The sequence below is a fragment of the Cricetulus griseus genome, chromosome 3 (genome assembly GCF_003668045.3).
Source record: "Cricetulus griseus strain 17A/GY chromosome 3, alternate assembly CriGri-PICRH-1.0, whole genome shotgun sequence".
Classification (NCBI taxonomy): Eukaryota; Metazoa; Chordata; class Mammalia; order Rodentia; family Cricetidae; genus Cricetulus; species Cricetulus griseus.
Window position 1 is genome coordinate 60,869,839 of NC_048596.1, and position 19,374 is coordinate 60,889,212.

Below are 19,374 nucleotides of genomic sequence, written 5' to 3' on the forward strand. Positions count from 1 at the left end.
TTGTCTTGTGGTGAGTTCCATGGGGTCCATTAGCTTCCAAATAAGCACCCCTACCCATCCTCGATGAATCCTCAGGTGGAAAATCTACATGGGAAATGAAGCATAGGGCTGGCTTGAGGGCTGGGAGCTGGGCAGTAGCTAGGCCTGGGTAGGAACCTGAGAGCTGGATTGAGTCTGTGATTGCAGCCTGCACTTAGGCAAAGAGCTAGGCTGGTAGTTGATGGTGGGTAGGGTGCACAGCTGGGGCTGCAGGTGGTTGCACTGGATGGTTGTGGGAATTAGGAGATTCTGCATTGCCACTTGGTTTGCAACACAGAGTGACTCTTGGCTGGGGCCAATCTCTGAGCTCTAAGCCAGAAGGCAGGGGGCAGAGCTCGACTGCACACTTTAGATGAAAGGATGCTGACACCCAGAGATGACTGCTCAGCTGCAAGGGAGGGTAATGCTGACCTCCCTGGTTCAAGGTCAGAGAGGTCTGGTTGTGAGCTGGATCCCGTGCCTATGTTTGGCAGGTTGAGTACCCACTACCTATGCATGAGCAGCTGTGTTAAGCCCAGGAACTCAGATACAACCTGGCTGCTCCCAGCTTTGAATCCTCTATTGTCCCAGGTGGTAAAGAATCAACTGGGGCTCAGAATTGCAGATAGAAGTAACAAGACTGTGGGAGAGGAACTTAGGAGGGCCTGAAACAGTTTCTCTACTGAATGCTTAGACGTGTCTGCACCACATGTCTGCGGACTATTGGTGAATGTTCATAGCAGCTTTGTACTAACCAAAAGCTGCAAACAACCAAGAGTCCCTTGGGTGAGTGGACAGTTCCTATAATGCAGCAAGTGCTCTTAACTGTTGAGCTATCTCTCCAGCACAGTCGTCCTTTTGGAGGAAATGCCCATAGAGGTCCCTAGCTTAGGCAAAGCTGGAAAGAAACCTGGCCACAATACTACCCTGGCCCAGAAGATGTTTTTGGCCCCAATAAAACACCGGGTCCTTGGAACCCCAGCATCTGCAGGTCCTCTGCTTAGATTCAGGGAATATGGAGGCGTGCCAGCTCAAATTCTGACCATGGATCTAATATCATGGGCACTGGGCAGAGTGACCACTGGGCACTGATTCCTGACCACCTGTACCTGAGTCTCTGACTTGAAGGAGTAATGACATTGAAAGGCTTGGTGATAATCCAACACTACTGAATTGGAAAGTGCCTGGAAAATTAATGCACCTTGGGATAGGTCTAGAGTGCCTTCCAGAGGGACTTAGCCATGCAGGGGAAGACCTGCCCTGAATGTTTCCAGGACTAGACCAGGGGCCAGGAGTGATAAAGTGGGAAAGGAAAGCCCCCGTGGTTTCTTTATGTGGGATTTGGTGCTACCTGGGATCTCAATAGTGTTTTTGCACCTCTGCTCTTTTGAGTAGAGACTGTGAATAGATTCATTTAGATCCAGATTCTTACCAGAATGACAGGTGGAATACCCTGAGATGGGGCTGTGCCTTGAGGTCTCTGTCAGAGCTTTGCTCTTCATCTACAGGACCCTGGACTTGGAATGCTGGACTGTAATGTGGGTCACTAGATTTATCTGAGGACCCATCTGCAATGTGGGGCCAGTGGACTCAAGTAATCCAAAGACCCCTGATTCATCTATGAGATGAAACATTGGGTTTTGCTTCATGGGGCTTAGAGGCCAGGACACACATGAGCCCTCACTCCTCCCACTCATGTCCTTGAAGGAGTGGGATCATGAGACATGCATGGAGTTCTAGGGTAGGTGAGATTGATAGGTAGCCTACACGGCTGCATGGGGTTTGGGTGCATTGGGACAAAGAGCTGATGGCTTCCCTTAAGCTGTCTGTTCTGCCTGAGCTGGAAAATGTGTGGCTCTGTGGCCCCTAGTGCCCCCACTGCAAGAGTGGGGTGACTACCCCAGTACTATATGCCACATGTGAGGTAATTCATCTTAGGTGCTCAGGCCTGAGTGAGGCCATGTGGGCAGGCACCCCAGGAAGATCCAGGTGCTGCCCAGAAAAATAGGACAGAAAGTATATGTCCTGACTCACTCTTTTTTTTTTTTTTTTTTTTTTTTGATTTTTCGAGACAGGGTTTCTCTGTGTAGCTTTGGAGCCTATCCTGGCACTCGCTCTAGAGACCAGGCTGGCCTCAAAATCACAGAGATTCGCCTGCCTCTGCCTCCCGAATGCTGAGATTAAAGGCTTGTGCCACCAACGCCCGGCTTCTGAGTCACTCTTCTAAGCACCTACATATGTGTGCACACACCTGTTTACCTACGTGTCTATCTGCCTGTGTACCCATGAACATGCATAGCCACATACCTCTATACCTGTGTGCACATGAAGCTATTATGTACCTGCCCACCACCGTCCCTATGTGCCTGTGTAACTAAAAACATGCGCCACCTATATACATCTTTGTAACTATGAACGTGTACGTGGGTGTACCTATGTGTCTGCACATTTAGCTGTGCATCTATGCATGTGTGTTCCTATACACATGTGAAACTGTGTGCCTGAGTCCCACCCAACCTCCCACCCCTTCATCAAGCATTTCCTTTCTCAGCCTCTTCTGTGGGAATTCCAGGATAGGTCTCATTTCCCTGCTGAGACTGAGGATGCTAACTGGTCCCCATACTTGATTGCTGACATACCTATCCCTTCATCCCTACATGCAGAAAGATGGGCCCAAGGAGGAGAACTGTTCATGAGCTGAGAGTCATCTAGACCTTGTGCCCCATAGGAAGCTTTTGATGAGCATAGCTAGGGCAGAAATACTTCCTCCTAGACACAACTGCTGTGCCCCAGGATTGCTGGTCTTAAAGATACTCATGACTTCTACCTGTTTGCAGGTGTTTATTTTTTGCTAGCTAAGGAGAGTCAGTGGTCACAACAGCCTGGACCTCAACATAGGAGAGGGAGAGTGGTTAGGGCCCTTAGGAGTCCTCCAGGGAGTGGGAGATGTGGTCAAGGTCCTCCTCTGGCCCCTGGAGCACCTGGCGAATCAACATGGGCCTCATCTGGGGCACCTCCTCATCCTGGACCTCCTCATACATCGGATGGTGAATGCTGTCAAGATCCAGTTCTGGACCGTAAAGAGGGTTCCGAAAACGGCTCAGGATATCTTTTTCAGTCTCCACCAAGGTCACAGCATCTGAGGAGAGGCAGAGTAGGTGTGGCCTCAGTCTCCCTCACAAGTTCCTCCCCATTAGCCTTCTGTCCAAATGGACCCCATGATGTGGCCTTGGTCCCCACTCTGACCTGAACGCTTTTCCTCAGCAGCTGCAAGCCTCTCCTTGGGCACAGGCAGCAGTGCCCCCAGCTGGTTGTCCTTATCCAGGGGCTCCATGACTTTGGTACCCAAGGCCCTGCCAGCATGAGTAGGGTAAGGTTCACACACAGATGGGAAGAGTTAGACATGACCAGCCCCACTTTAGAAGACATTCTCTCCCCCAGGCAGCTGCTGGGCCTGGGAAGCCACTCCATACCCACTCACTTCATCATCTGCCCTGTAAGACCTGGGACAAGTACATGACTTTGTTCCCCTAGCACTTCTAAATCACTCAGTACAGGGGTGGGGTCTGAGAAAGTCAGAGCCTTCCCTGGGCTGGGTCCTCAAGGGCAAGGGAAGTAATATATTATGGTACTCTAAAACTTAGTCCATAGGAGGCCAAGGAGAGAGCTGAGTCTGGGAGATGGCCAGGGATCCCTGGGAGATGACCTGGGGTTCCTGGGAGAGAATTCCCAAGGAGGGATCTGTAGGATTTGAGTATCACCTCCTTCTAGAAGCTTCTGAACTACCACGTTCTCCATCCCCCAGTGCACCAGTCCACACTTGCCTTCTGGGGCACTTACTTCTCTGTTTCCTGCTCAAGGATCAAATGTTTGCCTTTGGTCTTGACAGGTACCTAAGAGATAAGTCGCAGGTTGGGATGTTGCCAGTTAGTAGCCCAAGCTTAGAGGACACCCAGGAAGAGGCCACTCTAAGGCCCACATACACACAGGGCTTCAGCTCAACCTGTATTTAACTCTAGGGGATAACGGTCACCATAGATACAAGGATTACAGGTAGGGAATTTAGGACACCAGTCTGTCCCCAGATGGCCAGCCTACCTGAAAAACCCAGCCAGCCTAGGAGAAAGTAGAGGTCTTCAGCAGGAACCTGGGACTCATCTTGGACTGTGCACCCTCACTACACCCTGGCTTTTTGCACCAACTAAGGTTGTGCTTGCCCCTCCCCATCCTGGCTAGTGGCCCAGAAGGTAGTCAGCTCCTCTGAACTAAACACCTTATGAGACAAAGTACCAGGAGGAAAGTGAGGTAAATGATGACCCTGGGGAAGTGTCCAGCTCTAAGAATCTGTGAGTGGCTGTGAAGGGTTAACCTCCCTCATCCTCTTTCACTGCCACGTGTGCAGACTGAGTGGACTTGTCCCAGGGCAAGCTCAGTTCATTTCCTACTGGGCCCTCTGTTACCAGTCCAGACCATGCCCTCAGAGGGTATGTCAGGGTAAGTATAGGGAAGACCCACCTCACACAGGGTCTTCCTAGGTGTTTTGGATGTCCATGTCCCCACCTGTAATCATCTGTGTCATGAACCCATATCCTCCCATCCTGGGGTCACCTGGATGTCATGCAGGCCCATGTTCCCACCTGATAGCCTAGGTGCTCCAGAGGACCATATTCCCTCATCCTGGAGTCACCTGGGCGTCATAAAAGCTCACATCCCCATGTGGTTATGTGGATATGATGGAGACCCCATGTCCTTCTGGTCACCTGGATGTTATGGAAGCCCAGCTCCTCACCTGGTAACCTGAGTGTCAAGGAGATTTAACCCCCATGCTCTTCTCTTCCTCAGTGCTCACATGATGCTGCTACCACACACTGCATGGCCTCTACCCTGCCTCCCCTCTCCTTGCCCAGCTTTGGGTGGAGAAAAAGAGGTCTTTTCCAATATACCATGCTAACCGGGACAGAGGTTAGCAGCCAGATATGGGGCTGGGTAGAGGGGCCCCTGCATACCTGGCGTGCTGGAATTGCACCTGCCTCCTGCAGCAGCACAGCCACCAGACAGGTGGCCAGGAGAAACCTGGGGGAGCAAAGAGGAAGTGTGAGATAGTGAGGGGTCACCTCAGCTCCTGATGATCCAGTCAAGACCTACTGGGCTTGGTAGCATGTGTCTTGGACAGAGAGACCAAGGGTAGGTCCCTGATGATCCCCTGGTAAATCTGATCTCACAGGAAAGGACCTGCAGGCAGGATAAGCAAGATGCTCAGGGCACTCCTGCTCCATGTCTTGATGCCAAGTTCTCTACCTGTGGCCAAGATACCCCATGCTTTAGGCAGATCCTACCGTGACAGGACACTGGCACTCAGTGCTAAGGATTCCAGAGGCCATACAAGGGACACACATATGGGCCTGCACACACATGTGTGTGACAACAGTGACAGGATGGATGGAGGCCCTTGCACAATGCCATGCCACAGTGCTCCTGAGGTCGTGACCCATGGTACTGGGGGTAGGTAGCTTCTATTAGGATCTCAGTTGGCCAGTAGCCCCATCCCCATCATGCAGACAGAAGGAATGACAAGTGTTTCTGAACATGTGGTTGTAGAAAAGTATTCATGCGTGTGAAGTATACATGTGTTTGTGTTATATGGTATACATGTGCATGCATATATGTCTGGTGTGTGTGTGTGTGTGTGTGTGTGTGTGTGTGTGTGTGTGTGTGTGTATTCAAGCCTCAAAGAAACCTTCTCTCCTCTCTGTGATTCAGCACAGGGGTCAAAGAACAGCAGGTGGGGATCTGGCCAGGTAGAGTTGAGTGGCCCTGTCTTACCACAGAGCCACTAGTCAGAGGCCTATTCTTGTGCTGGGCAGAGAGATGAATATGCAGAACCTCATCCTAGGTCCTAGCCATCCCCCCTCCTCTGCCTCCAAGATGGCCTAGGGTCCTACAGGAGCCCTAGTTCTACCTGAGAATAAAACCCTAGCTTCTGGGTGACCAACCCTCAGGTTGCCTGATTCCTGTCCTGCCTCTATTCCCACCAGGCCTCAAAGGCCTACAACATATTCCCCTATGCCCCCTACCCTGACACTGCCCCTTTCTTTTGGGTCACCACAGCCTGGAATTGTTGCCTCTTTCCCAGGAAAACTTTAGGATCTAATGCTTTAATGGTTCAGAGACCTCATGGGACAATGCACCCTCATACATATCTGGAAGCCACTTGGGCTGCTCTTAGAGGTAAACCCTGAGTTACAGACCTGAGGGTGGGTGTTTTGCAGAAAAGGGGACTCTTCCCTCTTTCCTTCCTTCCTTTCTTCCTCTAAGATGCTCCCCTGGAATCAGGTTTCAGATGGGAATAGACTCTAAGCCAGACTCAGACCCAGTGTGACCCTAACCACACAGCCAGGCCCACCCTGACCAATGCCCAGCTGCCAAATTTTAAGGGTCAGAAAGTTAGGGCCCAGGGGCCATGGCATCACCTCTTCATGACTGGGGCTCCCTCACGATGCTGAGGCGCTCTAGGCGAGTAGAGAAGCTGCAGATCCCAGTGTTCAGGTGCCTGGTCCTCTCCCCCAGCCCTGGCTGCTTAGGGTTTTATGGCTCCTACGTGGGTGTGTCCGACCAGAGGTCAGTGGCCAGCAATCACTGGTCCATAGGCAACCCTGCCCTGCCATATAATTTGAGCAGTGAGCACAGACTGAGCCACCAGGAGACTTTTGATCTCTTACCTTGCAGTTCTACCATGACCTGCCCACTTTAGCCCCAGACCTCCCACCAGGAGCTAACAGCACCACTAGCTCCTGTTCAACTGCCATAGCTGACGTCTTCTGTATAGATAGGCAGTTGGCTCTGTGCCTTCAAATGTTACCCTTTAGCCCCCCCAAGGGGCTAAGCTTCAGACTGCCAGCCACAATACCCCTGTAGCTGAGTGTCCCCAAAGTTGGCCCAGGGTGGGATTCTATAGGAAAGATTAAAGATCATAACACCAGGCTCTGCAGGGCTTCTAGGCCCTGTCCCTTTCTTTTGGAACTTCAGGATAGAGCAGTTGTCACTGCCAGAAACAGCTGCACCTTGGGTTGTTCCCACCAAGCCCTAGATAAGTGGGTACACCACTTTCAGAGAGGCAACTATGGCTAGGGCTCAGGGAACTGTTGTCCCCTGCAGTCACTGCAGATAGAGCTTTGGGGAGACCCAAAAATAAAAACACTTCCTGGCCTGGGTATGCCCAAAATTGTTGAGATTTGAAGAGACAATATTAAGAAACAACTTAGATGCACAGCACCAGAAATACATTTGCAGCAACCCTCCTCAGAGTAATGGGGACCGGCAGCAGCATTGAAAGAAGGTACACACCACTCCAACACAGTCCAACGCTCCCTCTGTGAGCAAGGTTACCTTGTGTGGTGATTTCAGTGAGAATGCCCCTGCATGTGCTTATAAATTTACTACTTTGGCCCCAGTTGGTGGAACTATTTAGGAAGGATTATGAGATATGGCCTTGTTAGGGGAGCTGTATCACTAGGGGCAGGCTTTGAGGGTTATAATACCCAAGTCATTCTCAGTTATCTCTCTCCTTCTCCTCTCTCTCTCTTCCCTCCCTCTCCTTCTCCTCTCTCTGTAGGAATCCAGCAGAGTCACTGTATCTAGGGTAAACATTAGATTGGATAGATGTTTTCTAGAAGTACTTTGAAGGAATCATTGTGAAAGCCAGTGATTGTTTTCCATGATTTATAGAATTGTTTTTCTGAGGAAGCTTTACAGTCTTTGCATGACTGGCCACCACACACACTTAAGGCACACATGAAGTTCTTGGACTATTGGGCACAGTAATGACTAAAGTGGTGGGAATGTAATGTTTTCCTTCAGAAAAAAATGGAAAGATTAGATCAGGGATGGACTTTGGTATGAAGAACTTGTTTACCAAAAAAAACAACTCTGTGTGACAATCAATAAATATGCCTTTGAACAGCTGTTTGAGGTTCAGTCCATCAGAGGCTGCTCCTCCCTGCTGCCACACAGGCCTAAAGAATTCATCTTGGGGTGGCCTCTTTCCTTGACTGGCCCACACAACACCTGACCTCCTCCCTCTCCACCTCCCCTCCTCTCCTCCTCACTTCCTCTCCCCCCTCTTTCCCCCTCCTCCTTTCTCCCCTCTCCCTGTCCACCTCTCCTTCTCTCTCTCCCTCTCCCTTCCTCCCCCACCCCCTGCTCCCTCTTTCTCTCCGTGTGCCTGCATCATGCTTATGGATCACGATGTAAGCTCTCAGCAACTGCTCAGCTCCATGCCTGCCTGCTGTCATGCTCCCCACCGTGATGGTCATCGATTCTGACCCTCTAAAACCATAAAGCCCCAAATTAGACATTTTCTTTTATAAGTTGCTTTGGTCGTGATATTTGTCATAGCTTTAGAAAAGTAATGAAAATGCTTTGACACTGGAGTCAAAAACTTTATGAAAATGAAAACTACAGACCAATAATCCTCCACAAATAAAATATTAGCAAGTAAAGCACACACAAATTGATCCCAAGAATGTAAAGTTGGTCTGGTATTTAAAAATTGAAATTAATGTTCTATACTATAGATGGAGGAAAAGTGCTTATTCTAATAGACCAAAAAAAAAAAAAAGCATTTGACTAAATCCAGTCTCCATTTACTATTAAAATGGGGGGTGGGTGATGGTATGGCTCAGCAGTTAAGAGGATATACAGCTCTTGCAGAGGACCAGAATTCAGTTTCCTGCATTCATCCTGGACAGCAAGTACTCTCCTGGTAACTCCATTTTGGGGGGATCTAACACACTCTTTTGACCTCCATTGCTACCTACATATGTGAATACATACCTGCACACACACATATAGACACATAAATTTAAAGTAAACTTTTTTTAAGAAAAAAAAAACATTTAATTGGAGCTAGGCTATATGTTCAATCCTTAGAGCTGAAAGAGAAGAGGCTAAGGATAGAACTTTCTAAACCTGATTTAAAAAACAAAACAAAACAAAACAAAAAAACTTTCCCCAAGAAACATACAGCAAGCATCTTTTTTATTTACTCATTTGTGTTTGTTTTTCTGTTGAGACAGTGTCTTGCTATGCCACCCAGACTGGCCTGAAACTCATGATCTTCCTTGATCAGCTTCCCCAGTACTGGAATTACAGGTGTGTATATTCATGTTTCGAAAACATCAGATTTAGTGAAGAAAAACTGACAGGTCTAGCCTTAGACTGGGAGCAGGTGAGAACACCTGCTTTCCCTCCATTCTTCAGGGATGACTCTCTAGAACATCATGCCAAACCAAGTAACAGAGACTCAGGAAGACACATACTGTATGTACTCAATTTAATGTGCAATGGAGACGGTTGAACTCAAGAAGAAAGTGGAAGGGTGCTTGCCAAGGCTCTGGAGTAGGAGGGTGTTGTCACAGGGCACTAACTACACGTGGAAAGATGAACAATTTATGATGGGGGAGTCAATGAGCAATGTGGATGTATGCATTAGTATGACTTCGGTGACCATCACACAGTACGTGCATATATGAAATGTAATATCTGTGTCGTGTATACAGCCTACACCAACTGATTGTTTAGTAATAAACAATAAAGTGTTAGAGACTTTCTGGAGAAGCTTTCTATCACTGAGCTATGTTTTCATCTCTTTCAACCAGTTATTTTAATAAAATGCCAGGCATGGTGGTGGCACACACCTTTAATCCCAGCAATGGGAAGGCAGAGACAGGTGGATCTGAGTTTGAGGCCAGCCTGGTCTACTGTAAGAGCCAAAGTTACATTTTAAGTTTTAATTACTGTGTCTTAGAAACAAAAATGACTCTGATCTGTAAACCCCTTGTCCAAGGACAGATAGTTCCTGAAATGCTGGAGGCTGTTGTTTATGGGAGATAATAAACCCTAAACAAGTTTGTTTGATCACCCTGTACTGGATACGCTTCATCACATGTGGGTGGGAGGTTCACAGGCAGGAAATATGTCAGGATGTACTCTTGTCGCTGATTGGATGTAGGCTAGAGGTACATCAGGAAGTATGCTTGCCACTGATTGGACCTGATGAGAAATACTTAAGCTGCTGCAAAACTTGATTTGGGGCCCTTTTCTAGAAACCTGGATTTGGAACCAGTCAGAGCTCATCCACTTGGCCAGTACTTAATTAAAGCTTGCTTCAAATTTGGCTTTAAACTATGGTAGTGGTCTTGTTCTTGATTGGTGGGGTTAATACTACATAGCAAGTCCCAGGACAGCTGTGACTACACAGAAATAAAAAATAAATAAATAAGAAGTAGTGTGGAATATTTGTTTAACTATGTAAAGATGTGTTGCATTTGTTTAAGTATGTAAAAATGTGCTGCTGTTTTACCTTGCCTGCCTAAGGCAACTGATTGGTCTAACAAAAAGCTGAATGTCCAGTAGCAAGGGAGGAGGTATAGGTGGAACTTCAGGACATGGAGAGTAAGTAGGAGGTGAAATTTAGGCTCAAAAAAGAAGAAAGAAAAGGAGATGACAGGGAGACACCAGGGGCCAGACAGACAGACAAGGAAGAAGCAGGAAAGTAGGACATACAGACTGAAAGAAAGGTGAAAAGTCCCAAGGCAAAAAGTAGATGAATAGAAACAGGTTAAATTCAGTTAAAAGGGCTAGTGGGACAAGCCTAAATGTGTCTTTATTTGGGAGCTGGTTGGAAGCCCAAAGAAAATTCCAACTACATATAAATAAACAAATAAATAAAAAGAAAGAAAGAAAAGAAAAGAAAACTGGGCATGGTGGAGAATACTTGCAATCCCAACACTCAGAAGGCTAGGCCCAGAAAATAACAAGTTTAATGCTAGCTGGTCTACATAGGCAGAAGGAAGATATGATTATACCCCAAGGTATCTGTATCCTTAGTCTCTTAATAATGTAACTTTGAGAGAGGTCAAAATTGTTGTGCAAGCATATATCTATCCATAAAGGGAAGAGGGAGACAAGGCTTTTTTGATGACCTCCTGACTCCTAAAATGAAGAAAAGAAAATCCAGAAGCTTGAGTTCCCTGTCAAGATGCCAGAAGGAGAGAGCTGGAAGTGAACAAGAGAAACAAAATTAGTACAGTTGCGGGAGGAAGAGTCACCTTTGCTTTCAACATTAATAATTGCTTTTAATAATTAATAATTAACAATATTAATGTTCCATCAACATTTGATGATCAAGAAGCCCTCCCCAGCCACAAGGTTGAAGCACAAGAGCCTGGTCAAAGGGCGACTGCTAATTTCATGGCTGTAGTAGGCAGGAATGAATGAAGGCAGGAAGACCCTTGTATTGAACTGTCACTGTTGATAAGTCTAGGGGTCTTCTCTGCCAGTTAAAGAGTTAAAAGGCAGCTGGGTGTGATGGCACACTCCTTTAATCCCAGCACTTGAGAGGCAGAGACAGGCAGATCTCTGGGTTGGAGGCCAGTTCTGGTATACAGAGCAAGTTCCAGGACAGCCAGGGCTACACACAGAGAAACTTTGTAGTGAAAAACAAAAACAGAAAGAAAGAAAGAAAGAAAGAAAGAAAGAAAGAAAGAAAGAAAGAAAGAAAGGAAGGAAGGAAGGAAGAAAGGAAGAAAGGAAGGAAGAAAGAGCGGTGGTTGCGAATGTCTTTAATCCCAACACTTGGAAGACAGAGGCAGGTAGATCTCTGTGAGTTCAAGACCAGCCTGGTCTACAAGAGCTAGTTCCAGGACAGCCTCCAAAGCCACAGAGAAACCCTGTCTCGAAAAAAACAAAAAAAAAAAAAAGGAAGGAAGGAAGAAGGAAGGAAGGAAGAAAGAAAGAAAGAAAGAAAGAAAGAAAGAAAGAAAGAAAAGTTAAAAGGAAGGAAAAATCTTGAGCACAACAGGCTGAGACACCTCAAACATCAGATAGCAGCAGACAGAATCATCAGCTGAAGAAAGAGGTTTATTGGGGTGAGGAGACACACACATGCAGCAGACACACAGAAAACAAGACCTTCTGCAAAGCAGAGGTGGGACTTGGGAAGCCAAAAATGCAGTCTCTTCTCTAGAGCTGGCATTTTTAAAGTCTATGAAGAGTTTCCTCCCCTAAGTTAGGGTCGGTAAGTTTGAAGAAAGATAGCATGGTTGGTTGGTCCATACCTGTTATGCAGACATGCCCTAGGACCTTGAACTTGTTGATCCAGACCACCAGCAGGGGTCCTGCTGAAAGGAGAAAAGGAGAGTTTTAAACTGAAAGGCTTTTGTCTAAGATCAGGAGGGTGAAGAAGAAGCCAGGTATGGCCCCTCTCCCTGTCTTCCTACCAGGAAGTCTGTAGGAAGACAAGAACTCCTTGTCTTTTGAGAAGACACGGTTGGATAAAAGCTGTGCTATTTTCTCTATGAGAGAAGGTAGCTTTGAGGCCACTGGTGACTCTGAATGAAAGGACACTAAGATGCACACACAACAGAGATGCTCTGGACTGAGCCTCTTATGATCACTTCATAGACTTTCAATTCTACATTGAAGTTCTAATCATTTAGAATGTGACTGTATGTGTAGACAGGATCTTTTTAAAAGGCTTTTAAGAACTGTCTTAGTTAAGGTTTCTATTGCTGTGATGAAACACCATGACCAAAAATCAAGATAGGGAGGAAAGGGTTTATTGGCTTATGCTTCCACACTGTAGTCCCTCACTGAAGTCAGGACAGGAATTCAAACAGGTCAGGAATCTGAAGACAGAGTTGAGGCAGAGGCCATGGAGGGGAACTGCTTACTGGCATGCTCCACATGACTTATTCAGTCTATTTTCTTATAGAACCCAAGACACCAGCTCAGGGGTGACCCCACCCACAATGGGCTGAGCCCTCCCCCATCAATCACTAAATAAGACTGGCCCACAGCCTGATCTTATAGAGCCATTTTCTCAATCAAGGTTTCCTCCTCTCAGATGACTATAGTTTGTGTCAAGTTGACATATATTTAGTCAGCACATTTGAGGATTATGATGAATGATCTTGATTGTCAACTTGACTGCATCTGGGATCATCTAAAACCCAAGCTGCTGAGTACAAGCAGAAAAACCCTAAATCTTGGTGGCAATCCAGATAAAAGGACATGGAAGAAATTAACTTTCCTATTGCTTGTTTGCCCTCACTCTCACTGGCAAGTTCATCTGCGCTGTTGCTTTGGCATCAGAACCAATTTCCGGATTCCAACATAGACTGGTTCTGCTGCCATGAGAACCATCCTCCAGCAGTACAGGGCTTGAGGGGGAGCCTACAGAGGACCTGAACTTTTTTATCTGAGGGAGTAATTCTCTCATGCCAGTAAGTGAGCACTCACCTGTCTGGGACTTGGGAGAGAGAAAAAAACACACATGCACTCCATCAGGGTCTTTCTATCATCTTCTATCTTAGTTCTTTATTTTTTTTCCTTACTTCTATCCAGAAATGTCCCTCTGTCTCTCTTGATGCTTTCCTTCTAGCTTACTTTATTTTTTTCCTTACAGCTTATGTACCTCAGCAAAATCTTTCAGGTAATATAAAATTTACAATGTGGTTACATTATATTTTTCAAGTGAATGATTATAATGAATACAAGTAAAAAAACAGCATGTGTTCCATATTCCTTACATGATTAAACATTTTACATATTACAGGTGAAAAACAAGTTTTGTCCACCTACATTCATATCCAAGCATCTTGTTATAGATTAACAGAGTGTGAGCAAGCAAGGTACTTTTCTCCACCAATTCTTTTGCTGGCAGTCTGTATTTTGTGATTACAAAGAAAGGACCAATTGTTTTCTTATTTGTCTCAAAAGGTAATCTTATAAGAAATCTTAGAAGAATCACAAACTTTGCATATGAAAAACAATCAGTCATCTCTACTCTAAATCCTCAGGGTGCACACCCACTCATCAGGAAGCTGATGGCAGAAATGGTTTTAAGGAATTAATCATCACCTTTGGTCATCAATCAATGCTAGCAAGAAAGGCACGTCAGCTAATGATAATTGGGCTGCTTTGTTCTTGCTCCCTGACCTTGATGAGTCCCTCACTCAGCTATGTACCTTTCTAAAACTTTAGATTGTCTTCTTGGGTTTTTCACCTCAAAGCTATTTGACAGAAACATCTTAAGTTATTTTCAAATCTGTTTCAGCTATGATGCACTCTGAAACCTGTGAACACATCTCCCAATATTAAGATTAAAAGAATTTAAACTAGCTGGGCTTCTGGGACTTAGTTGTTTTTCTTAATCATTAACCTAAGCCACAGTCTATATGGCTCCTCAATAGAAACTCATGTGTTCTAGCTGTGTGATAATTCCTTTTTTTTTTCCCTCTGCAACCTCTGCTTTATCAGAGGCAGGGACAACACTTTATCCTACCTTTACCTATGTTAATTTTTCCACTAAACTAACTTCTATCATAATCCCTTACCATATTTATTAAAAACCCTCAGTCATCAAAATCCTATTTAAAGTAATACTATTTTGTATAAAATGATTGCTTCAGTTAAACAGTACAGTTTAGGAGGAAATCATCTTCATAATAATGCCCTGTAGAACACGATATTTCTAAAAAAAAAAAAAAAAAAAAAAAAGATCATGTGGCATTAAGAGCAGTGGGGAATCTCCCCATACCCATTCATACCATGCCAGATACCAGAGAAAAATGGCAGTGGCAAACATGCAAAGAGTCAATAGTAACAAGAAACATTCTGGGGCTGAGGCTCTCGAGGCATTGCCTATCTGAGATTCACCCATTAGAGTTTTGTTTCCTGGTTCACCAATCCCCTAAAGTCAATTGCCATCTGCTGCTCCTCTGACATGACCACTGGTAGACTGCATAAAAGCAGCTCTCCAGGAATCCTCCAGGCCTCCAGAACCAACTTGGGACTGCTCAGATACACAGTCTCTTGGACTGAAAAATTACTGGATTCTCAGCCTCCATTGTCAGACCATTATTCAGTCTGACAACCATTGTCAGACCACCAGGATCACATACTCTAAGTCAACCTAATAAATCTCATATATACGTGTATATCCATTCTATCAGTTCTATTCCTTTAGAGAACATTGCCTACCTAATACAAGGCTGTAGCTTGGTTGGTAGAATGCTTGCCAAATATGCCCAGAGCCTGAGTCCCATTCTGAGAACTGCATAATTGGTCACGGTGGTGTACATCTGTAATCCCAGCACTCAAGAAGTGGAGTCAAAAAGACCAGGAATGGTTGCCATTCTAGGATACACAGAGAATTTAAGTCCAATCAAGGCTACACAAGATGCTGTCTCAAGGAGGAGGAGGAGAGGCTTGGAGAGATGGCTCAGAGGTTAAGAGTACTGGCTTCTCTTCCAGAGGTCCTGAGTACAATTTCCAGCAACCACATGGTGGCTCACAACCATCTATAATGAGATCTGATGCCCTCTTCTAGTGTGCAGGCAGAAAGAACACTATATACATACTAATAACTAAATTTAAAAAAAAAGAGGAAGAGGAACAGGAAGATGAAGAGGAGGAGGAGGTGAGTAATGAGAAGTTGGGGTAAGCACTAATCCAGTATGATTGGTGGCCTATTTAGAAGAAATTAGGACACTGACAGAGAGAGACACTGTTTACGCAAGTCAAGGAGCAAGGACCTACACCAGCCCTTGATCTCAGAGCTTTGGCCTCCAGAATAGTAAGACTAACCATCCATGGTAGTTTGTTATAGCCATCTGGCAGGCTGATGCCAATGTCTATTATAAGACAATGACAAATGGTGGCTATGGAAAACTAGGGCTCCTCTATGCATCTGAAAAGTGTTAGGCCTGGCAAGATGGCACTTGATACTCTTGGAGAGAGCTAGAGTTCCATTCCCTGCACCCACCTTGTCAGCTCACTAGTTGCGCTTTCTAGCATCTACCCAAGAGCAATAAAACCACACGTCTAACAAAGACTTGGTCAGGAATGTTACATTTCAAGCAACAGACACAAAGGAGAACAACCCAGACACCTGTTCATGGACAAACCATGGTTCATGACCACAAGATTCCAGTCAACATCAAGCCTCAGCTGTGGGTATAGAGTGCTGTCACTGTTCACCATCATTCAGGAGTGTAAGACCTGGAGAAGCATGTCCACTAGAGATGTCCTGTGTGAAGAATGGCATACACTCAACCAAACATCTTTCCAGTACCTTCTGCATATTTCCATTACACAGACAACAGTGACCAAGATAGACAAGGCCAGTCCTGGAAAAGCTTCCAGCCCAGAAATTCAGACACTGACACCTAGAGGAGTACTCTCTAGGCAAGAGGCTAACCTCAGCTGTCCTGACCCCAAGCTCTACTATAAGATGGCAGAGGAAGCATCTGGCTCCTCCTCAAACCCAGAATCTCAGCTGGAGCAGCGGCCAGGGCTCCTCTGATTTGGTGCCTACACCCTGCAGTGAAGTGATGAAGTGTGAAAGCTGGTGTGGTGTGGTGTGGTGTGGTGTATGCATGTGCCTGTGTCAGGGATGCAAAGTGTGTGTGTCAAGTGTGTCTTAGCAGTATGTGAGATGGGGATGGGTAAAGTGTGTGTCAAGTGTGTGAAATGTGTGTCAGGGGTGTGTGGAGTGTATATGTCAGGTGTGTGGCTGTGATTAGAGACAGTGCAGAGGTCTGCTGTGGGAGGGGGTGTGAGGCCACCTGAGCCACAGTGGTCCCTCCTCCAGCCTGCATCTCCATGGCAACCACAGCCTCGTTCTCAGGCTCCAGCCCCTTGCCCGCCCCGCCTGGTGGCGAAGCGTCTGGAACTGCATCCTCCGCATCCACACCGCATCCCTGTCCTCCCGCAACTGCGTCCTGCAGCAACTGCCTGTGAGCTGCCTGTGAGCCATTTCCACGTTTCTCATTTTGGAATGGGGACGAGGGGGCCAGAATGTGTGCGTGGGTGTGCAAGGGTGCAGGGATGTGAGAGGTGCGAGGATGGGGGGGCGGGTGAAAGAGCGTGTGAGAGTGTGCGTGTGGGGTGTATGTGCATGGATATGGGTGTAGGGGTTGGAAGTCTATGTGGGAGCAATTTGGCTGACCTGATGGCTGCCAGAGCTGTGGAGCACAGCTGCCTTCTCCCTGTGGCCTCCACTAGAAGTCAGGCTGGCCTTGCTGGCTCGGGTGGAGGATGGTCATTAGACCTCTCGGGACAGTTGGGGGAAGCTCTGCTGACTTGAGGGTGCAGTGGTCCCTAGACCTCGAGGTGTGTCTAGAAACCCCTACAGTCCAATGGTAGCCTGGACATTAGAAAAATTATGGCTGCTCAGCCTGCAAAAGCCTCATATGAGGCTGGAATTCCCCGCCCTGGGCATAGAAGGGTAGCAGAGACGTGAGACAGCTGGACCTCAGCCCACCCAGTCCATGGTGACTGCAGACCCCCTCCCCGTAGACTGGCTCCACCTCTGCAGGTCCGGAAGAGCCAGTGGGAGCTGCACATCCCCAAGGTGGCCCAGGGGCACAAATCTTAGTTCCTGGTCGGTTCTGTCTGCTGTGGGGGCGGGGTGAAGAAAAGGGGGAAATAGATAGGGAGAAAGGGGTCAGTAGAAGGGGCATTGACCAGAGCATTGAGCGTTTAGGTGTCTGCGCATGAGAAGGCATGATGGGGGTTGCTGCGTGAAGGTTCGAGGAGGGTAGGAGGTAGGGCAGCCACTTGTCTCAAACCACCTGCCGCGGCTTGGCTTCGGATGCTGGGCCACAGGTGGCCGGTGAGTGTGGGGAGCCTCAAGCAACCGTGCACCTCCTCGCCGCCCCCCCTTTGATTGGGCCGCAGAACAACGGCCTTTAAAACTAGAGGCAAACCACTACCTACAGGGCTGGGATACAAACAGACCAGGGTGGGCGCTGCAGCAGGGCCGTGGTGTGGGGGGAAGCAGGAGGAAGGCATAAGACCGCACCAACGTGCACTTCTGTGTGACGCAGCATGAAAGAGTGCGAGTGAAAGCGAGTCTCTGACCTCTAGCCCAGCTTTTATGGTCTTTCAAATAAGAGTCCGCAATCATTCGTCCGTCAACATCTTATCGGTGCGCAACCCCCAGATTGTGAGCAGAGATGCCCCGCCCCGCCCCCCCGCCAAGAACATTGTGAATGAGTAGCAAACCCCGGAGTAGGATGGAGGAAGGACCCGTTGGTGGTACTGGGACGCCTTCCCAAGTCTAAAGCTTTATGACCCCTGCCATCTTCCCAGCGGGGCCCCCAAGACCCAGGATGGACTCTTCTGGGCTGCTAAGAGGAGGGGAGAGTTTTCCACAGATAACCCTTCGTTTTCGATGTTCTGCCTGGAGACGAGAACTTGACATGCAGCTGGGGAGGGGGTTGTGCCTCCGTTACCATGGGAACCCGCGGTGACGTAAGTAGCCCTCAGCTGCGTCACCATGGCAACCGAAGGCGGAGCTCGTGGGGAGGGAGGGTCTTCTTGAGGATGGTAGTAGTTTGGGGAGGACGCCATCTTCTGTCGGTTCCCATTTTTCTGGCTCTTTTGCCTTTACAATAATTTCCGCTCCATTTTTATCACAATGCCCAGGGGTTGCCCCCAGGCCATCCAATTGTCCACATGCTCAGGGCTAACTTAGAGCCAGCACCCTCCCTAGGGTCAGATCCACTCCTTAAAGAGGCTCTTTGTTGATAACTGCTAGATCTCTGATAAGGCTGGGGCAAGCAGAAGGTCCCAAGCATAACACACATCAAAGGAACCAGCGCCTTAGGGGGACTGTCTGAGATGGGGAAGGGAGCTGCCTTCTCTCCCTTCTCTCCCTGGGAAGTTCTGTACCCAGCTGTCCTGGTACAGAACACTGGACAGCTTTGAAACACCATTTCCTCTGTGTTCCTCGGGGCCTGTCACATCTATGTGGCCAGGCATGTAGGGAGGGAGAAGCAGTGGTCATCTGCAGGTGGCCTGGGGGGCAACTGGCCTCCTGAGGGTGGCTATTCAAAATAACCACAACTTTTACCATCCTGAAGGCAGGAAGTCCAAAACCAGATCTCAGCAGAGCCATGCTTCTTTCTGCTTCAAGGAAAGTGTCTTCCTTGGCTCCTTCCAGTTTCTGCCCTCCTGAGCAGTTTCTAGAAAGTCTCCATCACTACAGCCTGCCTCCATCTGCAGAGGGCATTCCTCTTTTGTCCAAATCCTCTTGTAAGGGTGCCCACAGTGGAAACTTTACCCACTTCCACCCCTGCCACCTGTTCTAATACGACCTCATCTTAACTCCATTACAACCATAAGGACTGTTTCAAATAAAGTCTCTTTCACAGGTACTAAGAATTAAAACTCAGTGTCTGCTTTTTGGGGACATCAGTTAACCCACAACAACCTGTTGTCATTTGTGTGTTGCAAATATCTCCCAGTTAGGGTTTCTATTTCTCTTCTTTGAAGGCCTTCTCTTGATAA

General features: G+C 47.3%; 1 protein-coding gene across 1 annotated transcript; it reads right to left on the reverse strand.

The window, feature by feature from the left end:
- Positions 1-2,939: 2,939 nt before the first annotated feature.
- On the reverse strand, positions 2,940-18,435 carry Prap1 (proline rich acidic protein 1). Its single transcript, XM_035441606.1, has 7 exons — positions 18,318-18,435; positions 12,135-12,197; positions 5,241-5,316; positions 5,025-5,091; positions 3,859-3,911; positions 3,265-3,371; positions 2,940-3,157 (listed from the first exon to the last, which is right to left on the reverse strand). The coding sequence occupies exons 1-7, from the start codon at positions 18,433-18,435 to the stop codon at positions 2,940-2,942; spliced, it is 702 nt and encodes a 233-aa protein (XP_035297497.1).
- Positions 18,436-19,374: the final 939 nt, after the last annotated feature.

Bases quoted from the DNA above. Each gene is read 5' to 3' on its own strand.
- Prap1 (XM_035441606.1), bottom strand. From the start codon at position 18,435: ATGGCGTCCTCCCCAAACTACTACCATCCTCAAGAAGACCCTCCCTCC. The intron at 5,317-12,134 runs GTATGGACCAAC...TCTTGGCCACAG, and splicing joins AGGGCATGTCTGCATAACAG to GTAGAGAACTTGGCATCAAG. The intron at 3,912-5,024 runs GTATGCAGGGGC...CTTATCTCTTAG, and splicing joins GTGCAATTCCAGCACGCCAG to GTACCTGTCAAGACCAAAGG.